The sequence below is a fragment of the Heliconius melpomene genome, chromosome 16 (assembly GCF_056956725.1).
Source record: "Heliconius melpomene rosina isolate 202511_hmr_F chromosome 16, ASM5695672v1, whole genome shotgun sequence".
In the NCBI taxonomy this organism is placed as follows: domain Eukaryota; kingdom Metazoa; phylum Arthropoda; class Insecta; order Lepidoptera; family Nymphalidae; genus Heliconius; species Heliconius melpomene.
The window spans coordinates 3960856-3981926 of NC_140404.1; the positions used below are offsets into that span (position 1 = coordinate 3960856).

The 21071-nt window shown below is 30.4% G+C and overlaps 2 protein-coding genes across 2 annotated transcripts in view; both read right to left on the bottom strand.

The window, feature by feature from the left end:
• The window catches only part of LOC146530724 (uncharacterized), a 125551-nt gene extending 111954 nt beyond the window's left edge, over positions 1-13597 (bottom strand). The window contains exon 1 of the mRNA XM_085199396.1: positions 13279-13597. The gene's annotated coding sequence lies outside the window, so the exon portion shown is untranslated. The remainder of the gene's footprint in view (positions 1-13278) is intronic.
• Positions 13598-15631: 2034 nt separating this feature from the next.
• LOC146530726 (ras-related protein Rab-27A-like) lies at positions 15632-20919 on the bottom strand. The gene is made up of 5 exons (XM_085199399.1): positions 20452-20919; positions 20274-20341; positions 19435-19549; positions 18921-19117; positions 15632-18765 (listed from the first exon to the last, which is right to left on the bottom strand). The coding sequence occupies exons 1-5, from the start codon at positions 20593-20595 to the stop codon at positions 18660-18662; spliced, it is 630 nt and encodes a 209-aa protein (XP_085055525.1). The 5' UTR covers positions 20596-20919; the 3' UTR covers positions 15632-18659.
• Positions 20920-21071: the final 152 nt, after the last annotated feature.

Consider the following 21071-nt stretch of genomic DNA (forward strand, 5'->3'; position numbering starts at 1 on the left):
TTGTAAGAAAAAATATTTTATAAATAAGATATTTTTACATTTATTTTTATTGACTCGACTTCAACTCGAAGAAATAAAAAATACTCTGGTCTCGCGGTAAAACGCGGCGTTGAGATCAGCCACTCAACACGCAATGCTTTAAATTTAAAACCTTTGAAAAAAAATTAAACAAAATTTACTCATAAAAACAAATTAAACAATTTTATTATTATAATAAATTAAATATAATTGGATTATTAATAAGAAAAAATAAGCTTTGGCATATAAACAGCTTTCAGTGTAGCATAATTTTGAAAGTGACATTTGAATTGGACCCTCGCCCTCTCCAAAGCAGACATGTCACATGCAGTCAGCTGCCAGCCTTATCTCCACTGCCAGAGATTATCTTATGGTTACAAATTAGGTATAATTTATAGGAATTTATGTAGATTTTGAACCCCATTTCTGACTTAAAAAATATTAAGTTAAAAATTAAACAGAAGGGATCCTAGTGTTAAGACACTCCGTTCGCATTAATATTCTGCCTTTCCCCGCTGAAAAGAGAGAAGGTGAAAAAACAATATAATAAATAAAAAAAAATAAGACGTTGTTACAGTCATCAAAATTTACCTATGATAAATATTTACTTGTACTTTTACAATTAGCTACATTCTATATTTTTTTATTATTATAGTTTTTTATATAAACATTTCATTTAAAATAATTTCATTTCATTTTCTAATTTATATAATTTTCTATACAAATCTAATTATTACGTTTCATGAAACAGGTGATATCTAATGAAGAGAAATGAAATGTGGCGAACGAGGTGCCATTATTGCGGAAGCTTGCTCGTGACAGGTGAAATAAAGCTTCATTGCCTTTCTGCAGCTGATATGTCACTTTCAGCTACTTCCATTAGAGGTTCTCACCACTAAAGTGTTCTTGAAAATATATTTCTTTAATTGTTTAACTTTTAATATTTCACAAAGTTATCCAAGGTTTTTAAATTAAGTATATATAGTATTTTTTTGATATCGAATATTCATTAAATATTTTAATGGTATATTATTAAAATACTTTTATTATACATCTATTTATTGAATCCATTAGTATTGCTAATAAAATCACCTATCAGTTACTGTCTGCGAAAATATGGACATTTTATATGGTCGGTGGTTTCAGTACCTATTTTAAAAAAGGCACCTAAATACTTGAAAAAGAAACATTTCTTAATCTACTTAAAAAAACTTCAGAACAATATTCCATATTTACCGCAAGAAATATTTCAATAATATTGCGTACTTTATTATAACAAGATAAATAAATCAAGACTGATGGATCTTGACATTTCCCTGGTATGCCATCCCATGTCAAGAGGCTCATTTCAAATGAAGCATTATAGTCAAAAATGGATATTTCTAATGTATCTTTGCACGAAGATTTAAACAATACCCTGGTTAAAGAACACGTAACAAATAATAAACATTATAGAAGAAACTTTTAACATCTAAAATTAAAAGCAAGATTCCAACTATATTTATTTATAAAATTACTTAAATTCTTACATAAAAATGATGATGATTTTTATAGTAACATAAATATTTTATGACAGCAATCACCTAAAAGCTGTCCAATGATTGACAAGCTAAGAATTTATTTGAGCCAACCTGCGTCACGGTATTTGGTTCAGACGTTGTTCCTACTTCTGGCTTTTAATAGAGTACATACACTGCCTGACTCATTTCGTTAATCGAAGATTAAATATAACTACAGAAGATTACGTAGTTTTACGAGACTGGACGTTTCATTTGACCTATTGACGTACATACTGTAATATGTTCTAACAATAACTGTATGAATAATGAGGCCAGAGTTAAGTAAGCAGTTATTGCTTTAATTATTTTTAAAAATAATATACACTGTTTAATGTCCACATATAATAAAAAGATATGTTTGAGCCAAAAGTGATATATCATGTGATCTTTTATAACTCTATAGGGATTTTCCCGTAGACCTACTATAATAAAAATAATTATCTAATTTGGCAAGAAGTCCATTAAGTACAAATAAAGGAAAAAAATCCGAAAGATGGAAATTTATTTATTTACTTTTCGTTGACCTACAATATTCAAATTGGGATACTTAACCCTCAGTGGGCAAGTCCAACTCGCACTTGACCGGTTATTTTAATATACATTAAATAAAGTAATTGATATCGTCCTAAATTTACACATTTCATTAGTTTTTCAATTAGTAATTAAATAACCGTACAATTGCAAAACAATACTAAAAGTTACAAGAAACAACCCATGACGCTGATACGAGCAGGGAACCCTAGAATAATCGATACTTATAGTTTGTATTCACATTATTTACGAAAAGTTTGTAAATGATGCGAATAGCTCGGCTAACGAGCCTATAAACGGTTACAACGGAGGGCACCGGTACTATCACATTTCGTTGTTAACTTGTAATTGCATGGGAATAAAGTATATAATACGAGTATCATTATTTTATAACAATAATAAAATTACATCAATTTTAAATAAGTTAAGGCAAGGCGGTTTTGACAAATTGCAACAGACTTCTGCTTATCTTAACATATACCATGGTCTCATCATCGAGATGTCGACATCAGCTATCAGCGAGACATAATGTATAGAGACCTGATTTTCGCGAGTGATAAGTTATTCAACGTCGTCGTCAACAAATTATTATACAATAAAAATATCATTAAAAAAAATTGTATTAAGTAAAATGTGTATGAAAAAGCTACAGTGCATCTTAACAAGTGAAAAAGTATGTATGTATATTATCTTTATATAAATAAATATTATTAGTAATGAGTAGAGAAAATAGAAAAATAATATTTAATACGCAAAAAATCGATATTTTTTCCAATTCCAATAAGGTTGGTTCAAATTCTAAATCTCATAACTAAGCAGTCACCAGGTATAATAACCTAATTCTTTTACATTTCACAGTCATTTTTGAACTGTCAGCATATTCCTATGAAAATAAAGAGAATCTCTTTTGTAAATTCTTTCTATACGTGTTTTACCTCCCACTGCTGGGGCGGAGGGTGGTGCAAACTGCCACCACCACACCACGATAGCTGCATGCCTTTTGATTCATTGGCGCCATCATATCATCTATGCATCACTACTTCGATAGTAAATGCAGGGTTTAAATTGCAATTGTTTATTTATGATAGAATAAATTAAATTACGATTTTTAAGATGCAAAGTAGGTATTCTGAGAATTTTATGTTATATACAGGGTGTCCCAGGAGTCAACGATAAAACGAAACCAGGTGATAGACCAAGTCGTGACAGTTATGAGAAAAATATTTAAAAAAATCTTTGTCATGTATTTTTCATATTATATTGATTTTAAAAAATATCGGAAAAACTGACACCTGTGATGGTTTTTCAAGTCCATATTTTGAATTTAATGTTTGGCAAAAACACCACATTTTATTGAAAACTGATGCAGGTATGTTGCAGGATGCTGATGCAGGATGCTTAAACTGTAATTCACAGAAGGGTTACTCATGATTACATTACAGAAAAAAAAATGAAGAAAGAGTAATATTTGTAGTCTTAGGACTTGAAAAATCATCACAGGGTGTCGGTTTTTCCGATATTTTTTAAAATCAATATAATATGAAAAATACGAGTACATGACAAAGATTTTTTTTTATATTTTTCTCATAACTGTCATGACTTGGTCTATCACCTGGTTTCGTTTTATCGATGACTCCTGGGACACCCTGTATATATAAGAGAAAACACCGATTTTCTTTTAGCAGAAAATATGAAACTGAATATTTTAAATGGCAATGGTTAGAGTTTATAACGGGATGAAATAGATAATACATTCAAATTTCTATTAATTAATTAAATATTAATAAAAAATTCTACATGAATAACATTATTTATGTAGAATTTTTTATTTATATTTAAACAATTACTTTTAATTTAAAATAAGTTTTTTTGTTGAAACCTCATTTTTATTCTGGAAAAGTTACGTGTATGTTACTTATGTAATTGTTATAAGTGTCTGAAAATTCTCGTTACTTTTTACATCTAGGTAGGCTAAACAGTATAACATTTGTATAAATAATAATTATTTACACAAATGTATAACATTTACTGCATATTCATCTCTACATTGTAAGGCCGCATGCTAATCCTGAGAGCTGCAGTCAAATCTACTAAATAACTACGAACATACCATGTGATGAATTGTAAAGCCATGCATCTTATGATTGGACCGGCCGAAACTATAACAATTCAACGTATTCAAAATACGTGGTTTTGGGAACGCATATGGAATTGTAAATTGGGTCAGTTACGTCGTACTGGACACCCGTATCGTATAAACATATCGTATAAACGACTTCGACAGCTCGCTAGGAATGTCCAACGAAATTGTATAATCAAAGTCGATACTTAAATAAGTATTTTATACCAAAAGGAACAATCGATAAACCCACAAAAGTTTCTATAACGAACTTACTAAACTTTGCTGGTGAGGTTCATTTTGATTCATTACAAAGAATAGGTATTTGTGGCCTCACCTCGAGGCGAGGGGAAATTTACTTGCATTAGTGTCCTGGAATGGTAATTGCAAATGATTTATTGTTTACATGCCCATTTGTCTTTCACAACTTTTCTTAATCTGTGAAATTTTTACAGGAAGATAAAGCTTTATTTGTATAACTGATAAAGCTTACTGTCAAGAACGTAAATTATCAAAAAAAAAATTTATTATCAATATAGAATATTTTCTTAATATTTGCAAAAATAATATATTGGTATATATTAAAAAGTATTTCCACATTTTTAATTACAAAGTCTAGACAAAACAATATAGACGCCATCGGTGGAACATTTCATTTTCCGTAGGATACTGTCTATATTATTCTTCAATGAAATGTTTTAGAACATTTTCTAGTCCCCGGTGTGATTAAGACAATGCGAGTGGAGTAATATTCCGCATTAATATTTATTTAGAGAAAATAGCAGTATCCATTCAAAAACAATTGAACATGAATACATATTTTGAAAAGTATTATCAAACTTTACTAAACTAATAAATCTTTCTTTGTCTTTATTTGTTGTGACAAAATTTTTTGGACGAAGCTATACACAAAGTTGTTACATTGAGTGTGGCTTTAAAATTTTTAATTGACATATTCAAAATCTTAAAAATGAAAAGTTTTAAATTCAGTTAATTACGTGCTTTTAAATAAAACCTATTTGCAAAAAGTTTTTTCAAGAAATCTTTGTTCTATGTATTGAAATAGTGCAGAAGCACTATTTCTTAATATAAAATAATCAAAAATAAACTTTAGCAAAACAAGTTTATTGCTTCACTATAATGCTTTACAAGTCCTGACGCTAAATACAAAAGTGAGTAAGTAGACATTTAGTCGGCAACATTTTGCGAACTTGCATCCGAGCGCTGTCGACTGTCGACGTACTGGCGCTGACGTGATGGATGCTGAATGCTCAATTAAAAAGTGTTCATGCTTTTATCAGCTTATGATATTTCTTTCATTCGCAAATGGATCAAATATACCAATAAATTTAATACTGGTTTAAGTTTAAAAAGACTTCATTTCTCGTTTTACAAAAATAATATCTCTAAAAACTAAAGTAAGGATATAAAGTAAAGATCTCGTGATTTCCGGATCTATTCTGCCGTAGCTTTCTTGTGAACGACACAAAGGCTTTTGATACGGTTTTCTCAGTCATTTGGAAATATTTTGTATTAAATTTATATCCCACTAGCTAAGCCCGCGGGTTCGTTTGGGAAAGTAAATTTAAAGCTAGATATAATTATGAATTTCTTTATCACTACTTTAGAAGTTTGTCGAAGCCATAGCCCACGTTTTTCATGCTCCTTTTGTTTTAAAAACATTGAAACTGTTTTTGTTAATCACAAACGAAAACATATGGGACAGAAACGTAATTATGAGCATTTTATGTACATTTTACTTCTCTTTCACGCAACATACACATTTGAATAAACTAAAATATTTTTAACTCAAAAGCAACACAAAAGGTTATGGGTTCGATTCCCACTCGAGGACATGGAATATTTAATGTTTTCATTATTTCGGTCAGGAAAAGAGGAGAGAAGCGTGACAAAATTCGGCAGAAAATGAGAATTTGACTATTACTAAAAACATACTGTACATAATAAATGAAAAGTAAATCAATGAAAGAATTCATCTAGATGCGATTAATACAAATCTACTATGAAATTATATTATATTTAACTTTAACTAAACACCCAGTGTCTCTAATGTAAGGTTAACAACAAAGATATGAAGAGAAGAGGAAACAATAACTATTTTACCAGTTACGTAGCAAGCGAAAGTTTCGATACATGAACATGAAACTTAAAGCTAACAAGCAGAGTTAGAGATATGAATGTACTTTATCGCTTTGAAGGAAACACTACATTTACACAATATACTCGTATGTACATTTGTTACAAGTAAGAAACTACCTCAATCTTTACCAGTATTATTTAGTAGAATATGTGGTATAATAGAGATATTTTTCATATATTCGTCGACGTGAATGTGGGTACTGGGTTCCTCTTTTGAGATTTGAAAATGAACACTAGGTTCCCTCTGCCTATCCTGCTGTTTGCGGGATACAGCGTGAAGCTAATTTTTAAGTAACAGAACATAAATATATTGATTCAAGCGGAATTTGAACCTACTAATTATTACGTAGAGTATTCCAAGCATCGTTAAGCCACATAACTTAACCACGATGACGCCATCAAAATATCATGTTAATATAAAATATACTTGTAAGCCGAGCACCAAATATAAACAGTGGCTGCTTGTACGACCGTAACAACTCGTTGTTCTCTCCAACAAAGGCTGGCACATAGTTCATTCATCATTAAATATTATCGTTATATCTAAACAATAACGCCTTTCAAACTACAACTAAGAGTTCAGGGGAGACCTCGGAACGAAATTGTGGCATCTGTTGCCAATTATGATTGTAATTGCCGGCAATATAGCCCATGCTTGCACGTAGTTTAATTACTGCGGTATATACGATGGGTTTGTATATATCTGTATATGGTAAATGGAGAATATAAAGGAGCATGCGTTAAGGCTATTTCGGTGTTAGCATGGTAAACGTTTGATGCATATTTCAGTGTTATTCTTAATAATTAAATAAATTAAATTGATTCAGCTTCATGCTGTATCCCGCATTCAGCGGGGTAGGCAGAGGGAACCTAGTGTTAAGACACTCCGTTTCCCACTTTCTGCCGAATTCTGGAGGTATCGCGCTTTTAATAATTTGTGTACGTATGTGAAAGCTTTGTTTTCTTGGTAAATTTTTTACCCTCTGTAAAGGTTTTAAAGCCTAGGAAATAAAATGGAGGCAATTTTGTTTTCACTTTCACGGTGTATCCCGCACAACGAAGAGGAAACCTAGTGTTAAGAGTTAAGACCATTCGTTCGACATTTTTCTCAGCATTCCGTGTTGAGTGACGGAACTCAACGCCGCACATTTGCCTAGTCACCAGAGCCTGAGCCAGAGATTTCCTGGAGACTGGATCGATACCTGATGCGTTTAGTGTCACACGCTTGTGCCTTGCTACTTTCTTGCAGTGAAATCTTTTTTAAATGACTCTCATGCAATTAAATAGAGAACTTGAATTATAGATAGTTACTTAAATATATTTTACATATAAATTTCCATCTTTCAATTTTTCGTTTATTTGTTTTGAACTCTTACTTTTTGCCGAATTACATAACTGTAGGTCCACGAGAATAGTTCCTATAGATTTTTATTACGCAGCGAATGTGAGATAAAATGCAGCAAAACGATGCATAAACGCTCGCATTTTTTTATTGCGTTGACTTGAAAGTTATTTTTTTGTGTGTCTGGAAATAGTAGACGTGGAAACTTCTAGAACTATATTTAGTAATTTAATTTCTCAGATTATGCATAAAATGTGATATTGAAAAATCATTAAGGTACAATAGATGTGTCGGTGGTGCAGTGGCAAAGCGTGTGATTAAAAACTCCAGGGTAGTTGGGTTCAATTTTCATTTGTGGGAATGAATTATTGAATATATTTATTTTTTCGCTCTGAAAGCAAAAAGCGGCGTTTAGTTCCGCCACTTAATTCAATGCAATTTCTCAAAAATTCTAAAGTGAAAATGGCGAACAGAGTGTCTTTACATTAGATACAAATACCAATTGATATTATATGTTTTTAATCATTATTTTAATATGTTTGAACGAAATAGACATAATTTTTTAGTTGAAACCATATAATATATAACTACAAAACTAAAACGATCAAATACAGATTTATGATAAACAAAAAGTTATCGATCGTAGGGTGTGGAGTGCAAGCGTGATGGCAGCGAAGGGTGCCATATGCACCCGAGGGCGTTAAACTGGCCAGCTGATAAAACTTAATGGAACTGTCACTGGTAACTTATTCCTTTTATAGTTCGGTTTATTTTTTAAAAACGTTAGGTTTTTTTCCTATATTTACATACAGTATATTATAGTGAAGCCGTCGTGACTTAGGGGCTTAAATATATGTGTGACTGGTGTGTTGTGGGTTCGATTCCCACTGGGGAGAAAGAATTATTATTTATTCCTAATTCAAAAGCCCGGCGTTAGGTTCCGCCACTCTATACACAATGCCTTGGCAAATTGGACGGAACGTGAGCAATAGTATTTCTTAACATCTAGTGTTTCTTTCCCTCTGCCTACCGCAGGGTAGATTATTAGATTTGCGGGATAAGGCGTGAAACTGATATTTTTTTTTGGATCTTATAATAGAATTATAAACTCACACACCTTATCTTAAATGTTACAAGATATGCTAAAATGACTTATCGTCAAACCATTTTCTTAGTATAGCGAACGATTTGAAAGAAACGCGGGACAATGAGAAGGGTTAGGTCAACTGTAGATAAGGACGATCAGTTCAGACGTCTTTGCCGGTTCGTAAACCTATTTTGCTGGACCGGTACCCTACTTATCGCAATCTATCCGTAAATTTCAATTGGAAACGTCTTTATATTTCTAGCCTTCATCATGTACTGTATTATTAAGTGATGATGCTGACAATAAAAGCACATGGCGTCATATCTGCAAGAAGTTAATTAACGTTTAATAAGAAGAGGTGAATATCAATGTGATATAATGTCAATCATATTAAATTTTTATTATTTATCATCTGCTAGCATTAAATTACTTTGAAAATAGGAATTTGTTTTTAACCTAGATTTTTTTTATCAGCCTCTCGCTGTATTCCGCACACAGCTGGGTAGGCAAAGAGAACCTAGTGATAGATTAATTTAATCATTTTAAAATATAACTTTAGAAATTATAAGTGTTTATTAAGTAGATAGAGATATACTATTGTACTCTCCACTTTCCGCAAATTACCAGTGTAAATGTTGGATTCATTTCTATTCTTAAACCACCATTTTAAAGTTGTGATTAAGATAAAGTTTGACCTCAGCTACTATGTTAATACAACAGGGTAGCCATCTTAAGTAACATTTTCAATAAAGTAATTGAGTTTGGGTAGATCTAATATTAAAGTTTGCACCAGATAAGGCAACTTAGAAGCAAGCTAGGGAAATTAATATAGTAATATAGCTATATTATCAATTTATAAAATCATTTGTATGCATGCAGAGCATATGATACTTTACATTTCAGTGCTTTATAAATAGTTCAGGGTCGTCATTAAACATAATCAGCTTCACGCTGTATCCCGCACACAGCAGGGTAGGCAGAGAGAACCTAGTGTTAAGACACTCCGTTAACTATTCCGCTGAATTCTGTAGGCATTACGTGTTGAGTTACGCAACTCAACGCCGTATAATGTGTGAGTAAATTATAATTATACGTCTACAATGGAATATTCTATAATAGTTTGCTAGTTTTTTTCTAAAGCTACAAGCTATTGAGAAGTTAAATTGTCGGCAACTTTCGCCGAAGATTTTAAGGATTTATACAAAAACTTTCAGGAACATTACTGTGAGTTTGGTGAAAGCTTCTTTTTAATATTTAATTTAAATATCTAAATAAATAAATTATTAGTTTATTTGTACATCGCAATATATTGACATACAAAAGGCGGTCTTTTGTCTAATTAGCCATCGTACGTTAGTAGGTACGTTAATCATGGGAAAAAGAAAGGAAAGTTTTTGAACAGAGCGAATACCTACATTAATTATGTATAATTGTTCCCTTTAAAATACGTTTCAACTCGTTTTTAATAAATCAGTTATATAAGCAAAAAGTAGATACGAAGTAACAATCTAAAATGTTCAACCTTACTCCATTTTTTAAAGTAAACTGTTTATGTTATTTTGCGAAGCTGTAAGATATTATAAACAATGTCTATATTTTTGCACCCATGAGGTAGTTGCAAAAGAATTTTATAATCTAATATACTTATATAAAAATTAAATTGAAGTGCCAGTAGTCGAGCAGGAGTACAATTGTATGACTGTAAGCGCCACTGGTTGTGGGTTCGATCAAGGTTTCCCACTCAAAGAAATTAAATATTTATTTAAATTCGTTTCGTAATTCGTTTCATTTCTTCGCTCCGGTGTCGAAGAAAAGCGCGTGAGTTTCGCAACTCAACTCGCAACGCGTCCAGGATTTGGCGGAAAGTGGGGAGCAGAGTTTCTTAAGCTCTTAACACTAGGCTTCTGCCTACCCTGCAGTATGCGGGATACAGCGTGAAGGTGATTTATTTTTATTTTTTAAATTGGTGGACCTGGCCCAATCCTCCCCTCCCCCCTTTTCGTACGCCCATGTCTATCCCTAAGCCCCTCACAAAAACGACTGAGACGAAGAAACTAAACAAGTGACCTAATAAGTTTTAATTACTTGTTTGCAAGTAATTAAGCTTAAATGACTTTGTATAAAATAATTTAAATATTTACTATCTTACTTTACAAGAGTGGAAGAAGGAATTATATCAAAGGAATAACTGTAGCGCGCTAAGTACGTTTTAGAAACATTTAATTGTTTTAGCTGCAAAACGACTGTCCACTCCACAGCACTAAGGTCTCAGTGTAGAAACAAGAAATTAACGAGAGCACGTACTTTAAGATTAATTAAAAATAATTGAGTGTAATAGAGCTAGAACACTTTTAGAATAAGAACAACAAATGTAAACTTATTTGGCGCTGAAGGCGAATTTAATCAGAGGAAAAGAACGGTGACCTGATTTTAAATGGTACACGATGTCGTAGATATTTCCTTGTATAAAAGCCTACGGAAATAGCCTCGTCCAATTTTCCTCAGAAAAGTTATCGTACTCTACAAAATATTAAAATTTATGGACGCTCTGACTCTATCCATGGCCGCGTTTGCGATCAGTACGTAAAATATTTTCATAGTGTTATTTTAATGATGTAGAAATATAATATAATATACTTTTAGATGTAATGACATATTGAAATATGTTTTTTTTAATTTATTTAACTATTTGATTCCATCAAAGGAACGATGCGTACCATACAGAAGAGGCGTTGAAATATTTTTTTAGTTTTACTCTGTATCCCGCAAGAGCAGGTAGAGAGAGCCTAGAGCCCCACTTTCTGCAGAACTCTGGAGGCAATGGGGGTGGAGTAGTGGAACTTAACGCCACACTTTTGCCTCGACATCAGAATGAAAAACGCGTTATGTCTCTATGCCACAACTGGCCTCAAATTTCGTTATAAAATACAATAATAGAAAAAGTTATCTTACAAATACTTTAATTTCATTTGAATATATTTTCTTTTGGTTGTTTGTTAAAGAAATAAAACGAGAGTACAGTCAGAACTTAAGGGCTATTATGTAAATTCAAATAATTATTCAGCTTTTCGTCGGAAACAATGGTTAATGTATCCTCTTGACAAATAATGAAACTGAAATTTCGAGATTGTTAAGCTGGAGAGCGCCGAGTCTTCAAGAACATGAGAAGCAAAACGAAATTCAGAACTCTAAAATCGTTGGGTGCATATAATGCGATTGTGGTATATAAATCTGTACGTTTTGTTCGTACATGAAAGAAATTTATATAACATAAAGTTGTTTCTGTTAACATACTCTATGGTAACAAGCAGTAGCATAATAATATGTTTTTAGAGACACGCTGTATTCCTCATTAAGCAGGGTATATAGAGGGAATCTAGTGTTGAGACACTCCATTCTCCATTTTTCGGAGGGTTTCAATTTTTCTGAAGGTATTATTTGTTGAGTGGCGGAACTAAACGCCGCACTATGCCTCTACACCAGAGGGAAGAAATGAAAATAATAAATATTTAATTTTCTCCAGTAGGAATCGAAGCCACAATCTGTCACACGCCTTATTTTTGTTATCTTATATATAAGACGAAAACATTTTTATTACTATTAACTCTTCGAAATACCATAAATTCCTAGAAGAAAATGTAAGATTAAGATCATTACGATCTTACAGCATCACTGAAGGAACCGGCCCAAGGGTGTAATTACAGTAATTAGTATTAAGACAGTCTTACCTACAGAGGTATAGCGTGCATTTGCACTAATTAGAGTATGAAAGGTCTAATCATAGCGTTAGTGACATCAACTCTACATAGCTGATGATCGTTCATGATAGAGAAGAGAAGAGAAGTTCAAGGGAACCTGGTGTTAAAACACTCCGTTCCCCATTTTCCGCCGAAATCTCAATGCATTGCGTGTTGCAACGCCTATGTATTTTTCAATTATTATTAATTGTATTTATTATAATTCACTGTTAACATAATATTTTTATTTTAAGCATATTAAAATAAAGAACCTAAATTTATATCGATTATTTATAGTTATTTCATAGGTGTGAAATAAAGATTGTATTTATTTTGTAATAGCATTTATAATGTAAGCGGTATATATTAATTAATATAGTAGAAATTTTAAAATTATTATAGTAATTAAAAAACTCTAACTGATTCATCAAAAAGAAAAATAAATTAAAATTTTCATTGAAGATATCCTATAATATCACATCTTCGACCATAATGAAAATTATTCAATTCTTTATTTAAATTAGTTACAAAAATTTCAGCTTCACGCTTTTTCCCATACACAGTGGGGCAGGCAGCGAAAACTTAGTGTTAAGACATTTACTTATAATAATTAACGTTCAAAATATATAAACTGATTGATAATAGTGATATTTAAAATAAAGTTGAGAAGATATTATAGAAATATCCAACAAAAATATAAGTAACAAAATTTCAGCTACATTTACCTTATGTGCAGATACAATCTATTTCATTCAGCATCTGCTTTTTATCCCCACAATACACGAACGAACACAACACTGCACAGAACGAGGTTCCAACTATCGTATATTATTTCAGTCGTTCAGTCGAGAAAGCCGCGAGAACTCTACGTTCAATTCACGCCGTCTTGCCAGTCGGATGTGATTCCCGCAACGCCGGCAACGCAATCTGTTGTCTTTCAATACATAAACAAACTGAGTAGACCCTGAAGCTAGCTTCGCATGAAGTTGAGCAATCGGCAACAACATCACTGCCGGTTCCAACTTCAGACCGCTTTTCTTACAAAACAACACACATACTGTATAAAACTTAATTAATATTTACTATAGAATTGGAGAAACATATGGTCTCTAATATAAAGTAACGTAGGAAACGAATGAGATACTAAAATGAAGATTCTGCCGAGTCCAGATTAGCGCTAGTGTGACGTAGACGTAAAAGTTTGGCGGCTGCGCGTTACGAACGATAGGGGAGCCCCATATTAGACCAATTTGTGCACTGTATCCTTGCAACAAGGTCTATTTAAAATTGCATTGTGGCCCCTTAACAAGTTTATCTTATAAGCACATACAAATTTGTATCTTAAATTAATAAAGATAAGAGCTAAATTGTGATTTCAGTATGAAATTAAATGCTGCAAGCGGATATATCACGTGTGCTTAGGGATTTGGAGATAGGTGATTGCAGCGAGGTGAACAGCCAACCCCTGGCTTTAAACTAAATTCATGGGTAATCTAATAACGCCATGCAATACACGCTTCACATTAGAAGGCGCTAGGTCTGTAAATACAAATAATAATATTAAACGTCTTAGCTTACACAGCCAAAGTGATTAAGGCCAAATAGGATGGTAATCTTATTTCAACGATGTTAAAATTCGTTTGAAATTGTGAATTCTTATTTATTTTATATTTGTTTTATAAACAATTTAGGTAAATATAAGTTTTAGTTTTTTCAGCTTCACAAACATAATATTAGACACTCCGCTCCCCATTTTCCACCGAATTTTTAAGACAAGGTGAAACGCCGAGCTTTGCCTTGCTACCAGAACGAAGAAATGGAAGTACCTATTAATAAAATAAAAATAATAATTCATTCTTTCTAGTAGGGATCAAACTGGCAACGATCGGGAAAAACGAAATATTTAATATTTCCATTGTTTGCGCCCTAGTGTCGAGGCAAAGCGCGGCGTTCACTTCCGCCACTCAACACGTAATGCCTCCAGAATTTGGCGGAAAATGTGGAACGGAGTGTCATAACACTAGGTTCCCCTTTGCCTATCATGATGTGTGCGTCATCTTAAAAAGATTTTAGTGAAAATAATTCAGTTTTCAAATAAACATGAAAAAAGAATCCTGCAATTTCTTTACCAACTTATTTATATGGGAGCTTTAATAAGAAACCTAACATATTCATGAAGATCTAAAACTCAATGTTCCGTGTAACAGCATATATTTATGTACATTTTAGTATCCTTAATATACAAAGATAAGCTCGAGAAGATTTTTTTCAGTTCACTCTAATTTAGTGAATTCTTTGATTATAAAAAAGGAGGGATAAATATACATAGGTATATTTATTAATATTATTATTTATTTATATTAGAGAAAATACTTACTAGCACTATAAGAAAAAGTTCAACTGAAAATAATGATATACCTACTACGAACAAATTTTGAATATTGTAGTATTATAATTTATATTATTTAATTTCATTGCCAAGCGCTTCATTTAATTGAGTCAATACGATTATATGAAAGGAATAACACCTACCATTTTAAAAAAAAAAAACAGATTCATTCAATCAAGCAATCAAGTCGTCAGAATTCACGTTCGGCGTTCATGAGATAAAGGGTCTTAACAGACCGTCTGTCTGTTCGTCTAGACAGACGGACAACAGTGACCTTATAAGGATTCCTTATTTCAAGCAAATTGTTATTTAGTTAAAATGTATATTGTTTTTTTGTATTAAATAAAGATAAATCACACGTTATATGTTACAAAAAAAGGGAGCCTAGTGTTAAAACACTCCCGTTCCGTTAATTTAATCATAACGTCACATTATAAAAATTTAAAAATGTTATAATGCCACTATTTATGAACTGGTCTTCTTCTCTTTTTATTCTTCTTATCTTTTTTATGTTTTAATTAATAATAGGCCTGGTGAATCAGCTGGAGGGACTTATTATATATAGTTCTTTTTAATACGCCGGCGTTTTGCCTTTTAATCGTGGATATGAAAATTACAGTCCAAAATAATATCCTCAATACATAAATTCAAAATGGAAAAGACATCTTGTATTTAAATTAAACAATATATGACTTTTATAATTTAATTGAAATACATTTGAAACATTAATCGTATAGCGCACTTTACACCAATTGACACACACTTACCTAGTGGCTTGGTCAAATAGCAATAAACTTACATAACATTTTATTAAGCCTATTTCATTTAAATATAATTTAACACAAATATAAAGAAAAGAAAATAAGTGGTCATTAGATAAAATAATTAAATAGCTTTAGTTACCACCAGTATTGCAACAAGAACAATAGAAAACATTGTATGAATATGTATTTTTTTCATTTAAGTAAACTTTGTGTGATCAAATGTAAGTATTAATTTACCCAACTAGCATTAAATAAATATAAAAGCTTTTGTTAATCAATGAAATAAAAAAAAACATTTGTTAGCAAAAACGGCCAAGCCTAAATGTTTAATAATTCTATATTTCGATCTTAACCTGCTTTAAAATATCTGATTTTAATAATAAAGATCTAATATAATAAAATAGAATAGGCTTTAACTTTACAAATTGTATATGTATAATAATAATAGATAATATTTGTAAAGATAATTAAAGAAATATATATATACAATAGAATAATATTTAATATAAGCTTAACATGTATAAGTCTAAAAAACTTGATACCAAATACAAATACGTACATAATAGTAAATATTAAATTACAGTCACACTGTTAATATAAATTTGTTTATTTTTTCTATATAGAAAATCGATTTATGATATGATTGATATTTTAATGTGTTTTATTCGATAATGATTGTTTCGAATAATCTATAAGGCATTAAACATGCTTTTGAAATATTTATAAGGAATTTTAATACACATTCAGTGATAACAATAAAATTTTATGAATCTTTTGATTATAATATAGTTCGAGGGTCGGGCATAAAAATTTCCTGCAATATTAACTAAAATAAACCTAACATTTGAAATCTTATAAAGTAAATCAGCAATGTATTTTAAATTTAATCTTTATAATTAGTATTAAATATTGGCGTAATGAAAATTCTGTACAAAACCAAATAAATGAGTACAAAATGTGTTATGAAACGAATATAAACAAATTTTATAAAGGCAGTGTCCAGTTTCATATATTTAGCTATTTTCTTAATTTTTAAAATATTTTAAATGCTGTAATTTGTACAAAATAGCACTCAAGTGCACAATACAAATAAACAAAAAATCTATCTAAAAATGACTAGGGTTAGGGTTACAAAAGGGTTTACCTATATATTCTAAAGAAACACGTATAAATTAAAAAATATGTCTTTGGTCTTAAAAAATGTCTTTGATATAATTTAATAATAAATGTTAAATTATTTCGAAACAAACTACCTAAATATTAATAAGTGCATTTTTATATATATTAATCACACACAATAAAATATGGAAAATTAAATGCAACTATTGTTACAATATAATATAGTAATTTTATAAATATAGAATTATATATTTAAAACTAATAAGACTAATATATTTGTTTTTTTCATAATTTCTAGGGGGTTCTAAGGAACTAGTTACAATCAGTCTGAACATACAGTGTAAACTCGAAGTAATGTCATTCTAAGCTGCTGAAATTAGGAAGAATTGCAGTTGTGTAGATTTTTTGTCGTTTTATTATCTACATTCTAGTTCCAATTCCAAGTTTAATTCCACAGTTTACCCGTGACTACGGACTACTGCAAAATCTTCCAAACGTCGGGTTTCGAAAGTAGCCTTTGCATAGATTATATGAAGGTTTTTGTTCCAAACAGAAAACAAAGTCAAAGACGTTTTAACGGCTCTCCATATAACGCCATAATACGTGCATTTACTTCAGCGTTGATATCAAATTTACACTATATATTTTTTAGTACCAATATCAACGGAAGACAAACAAAAATACACCATTTTAAACTTAGCCATCCCTAAAATACTATGTTTAAGTATAACATAAATAATATATTTCTAAAAACTTTAACTATTTTCTTTTTAATTGTAAAATTTATTTTACAATGTATGTATAATAAATAAATGCAATTTTTGTGTCTTTTTAACTATGTCATTTGATTTTTGAATTTGAGACTACTTAGAATTTAGTCTTTCTTTAATAGTTCTTTTTAATAATAATAAGATGAAATATAAATAAAAAAATCAGTCTCAATACAGCTCTTGTGGCATCAATTTCCTTAATAGTAATAAAATAGCAACGTTCGTTTATTATAAATTATAATTATAAAATCAATGTTGCGACTTTATCGATGAATAAGGCCGCTCTCAATGTGAATCGATATTTCATACTGTGTTTGTTAAATAAGTTAATTTATTGGAATTAAGTTATATTTCATTATAGATTTAAAAACGAATAATAAAAAAATCAGCTTCCCGGAACCGCGTGTCTTTGAAACCGTTCAAGTCCTGTAATACTTTTCAAAATGCACGGGTGCGCCCGCTACGTTTAAATATTTATATTTTTTAAAAGCTTTTTTTTCAAAGGTGTGGATTAACATTTTAAAAATGTTAAAAATACTTTAAAGTTATTAAGGTACTCATGGGGTTTTAAAAATGTTTTTGGTTTTTTTATAATATTATAATGGACCTATATCCTAAATTCAATGTACATAGTACATCGTACTCGTATATAAAATAGGGTTACCATTATTTTAGTATACAAGTATACATTGACAAAATTTAAAGTGTATAAAAACGAGATTACGATATCGCTAGCAAAATCAAAATTTCTTTTGTAAAAAAAAATAATAAAAAGTGACTAAGCTGACTTTGGTCTATTTTTAAATATTACATTATGCTTCACGTGAAAGTAATAAAAAAATCGTATACCTATTATTTCAGGTGACCGAACTCGTTGCAATTTCGAGAGAAACATAAGTGTTTATTATTAAGTTATATTGTGACAACCCTAAAACATGTCAGTCTAGTTGACTCCAAATTTAATGATTTTCATAGTAAACGAACGCCACCTCACACGAATAGAGACAATTTACGATCAAAATATGAAGGAAAAATTGGAATGTATCAAAAATTACAATACTAATTTAACATGAGCACAGCTTTCGATCTTGCTGCGCTTGAAGTCTTTGAAGGGACTGACGTCGACGTCCTGATGCACATAGCATGGCGTATTCCACGGATGTTTCCATTCTGAAATAATAATAAAAAATATTTTTTTTAGCGTCACGCAAAATACTAACAATTAGATTATTCCTTATGAATTACGAAGTTAATAAATAGTTATTTATATAAAAAACCAATCTCATAATTTTTTTTTAATATACAAGAGAACAACAAAAACTTACCTATACATAATTTTATCAAGTAAAATTTCAATGGCACGATCAATATTCTGTCCTGATTTGGCACTTGTTTCTAAATATGGCAAATTATAGTTTTTTGCAAACTCCCTCGCTCTGTTTTGATTTACTAGACGCTTCTCTTGAAGGTCACTTTTATGTCCACACAATACAATGTCTGGGTCATCACTTAGACTGTGAGTCTATAAATAGTAAAAAAATAAAATCTAAGTTAAGGTATTAAACACATAAGCCATGCATTTCTTTTTTATAAAAAAGAGATATTTGAAATCATTTCTGTATAAAAACTTCAATTATTACTCTATTGTAAAATTAATAATAAAAAACTTCCTTTACATACATTTTTAATCATTAACAAAACATAAAGATGACACTAAATTCAATAGTTGCTCTTTTCAATATAAAGTTTAGAATTTTATATAATTAAAATGTATTATAATAAAAAAATATCAAAAAATATAATACATATGTATATACAAACAATTCATTAATTTTTTACCTTTAGTTGCTCAATCCAATTTCGAACTTCTAAAAAGGAAGCTTCATTTGTTAAATCAAAAAGCAGCAGAAAGCCCATTGCATCTCTGTAAAAAGCTGTGGTCAGGCTTCGAAACCTGTAATATAAAGGATAACAATAGAAAGATTAATATATTGATTTCTGGAAGTTTAAATAAAAAGGTAATATATGTAAGTTATAAAATAGTCTTTTTTGTGCATCACATTGTATCTTACATATGTGTTGAATTACAATTTTATTACCATACTTTATCTAACATAAGTAGGAAAATGATAATAACCAATGGTCAAAATATATAATTTTCAAAAACCTATCCTAGAAAAATATTAAGCGATTTCTTTTTGCCTATTACTCAAAATGAGTCAGATGCTTAGAGATAAAATTTCTCATAATGATTCACCCATTATTTTTTATCCATATCTGCTTGTATGGACTTATCTATATCAGTTATAGATTTTATCATATTTATATAAATTACTATTATTATTTGATGATGAAGATAATAGTTTTATTATAATTAGAATAAATATAATAAGGACTGTTGTAGTGCAATGGGAGAGCACCTAATTATAAATATGAAGGTTATGGGTTTGATTTCCACTTGAGAGAATAAAATATTTTCATCTCCTTAACCTAGGTTGCAGCTTTGTTATAATAGCAGATCTCTTCCACTCCTAATAATTCAGCATAAAGTAGGGAACAAGGTGTCTTAAAGTGTTTTCTGTGAAGCTATGAAATTAAAAAAATATATATTAAAAGGTGGACTAATAAACATTCATTGAGGATTAATTAGCTAGTTTATATAAATGAATAAAGTGTACCTTTCTTGTCCTGCAGTATCCCATAACTGTAAATGTATACGATGCTGCCTTGCATTTTGTTGATATATCTAAAAATTGTATATTACAATTACATGATAATTATAATGTTAATATAGAACAAATGTAACTAATTATATTGGGGAAACATTAGATACATGAGAGAGAAAAAAGTACAAACCACAGTTTTTTCTCTAAAATCAATTCCAACTGTTGATATGAATTGAGTATGAAAAACTCCGTCAGTATATTTATAAAGGAAGCTTGTTTTTCCTACACCAGAATCACCAACACACAGCAGCTTTATAAGATAATCGTAGTCCATATTGATGCCGATGAACTCATTCAATATTTACTGTTGTTTATAAATTCAATTAAGTATGTTTTAGGCAATTTTAAGTAATCGCTATGATTTTAAGTGACAAGAGTTATTAATAAATTAACGATATAATTCACAGGCTTTCTATAAAAATCCATTCCTGAATATCAAAATACTTTGGACAGGGCAACAAACTGAATTTTGTAAATTGCTGAAAATCAATTTCTTTGACATTGACAGAATGGTAAGAAGAATTTACACAATGTAGAATAAATATTGGATAGTAATCGAGAAATCTGCTTGTTGAAAATCTATTTTTTCCCCGACATCGATTTACAAATTACATCAATTTAATCCAACAGTTCTTAGTGGAGATATTCTAGGGATCATATTAAAATTGATTATCTTCCCGAAAGCAGCCCACTTAAAATAAAATATGATTTAATATCGATACATTATTTATGGATGTTAGAAAAAGGAAA

Coding starts and splice junctions, on each gene's coding strand:
- LOC146530726 (XM_085199399.1), bottom strand. CDS start 20,595: ATGGACTACGATTATCTTATAAAGCTGCTGTGTGTTGGTGATTCTGGT. Junction 19,550..20,273: donor GATACTGCAGGACAAGAAAG/GTACACTTTATT, acceptor TTTATATTACAG/GTTTCGAAGCCTGACCACAG. Junction 18,766..18,920: donor CTTGATAAAATTATGTATAG/GTAAGTTTTTGT, acceptor TTATTATTTCAG/AATGGAAACATCCGTGGAAT.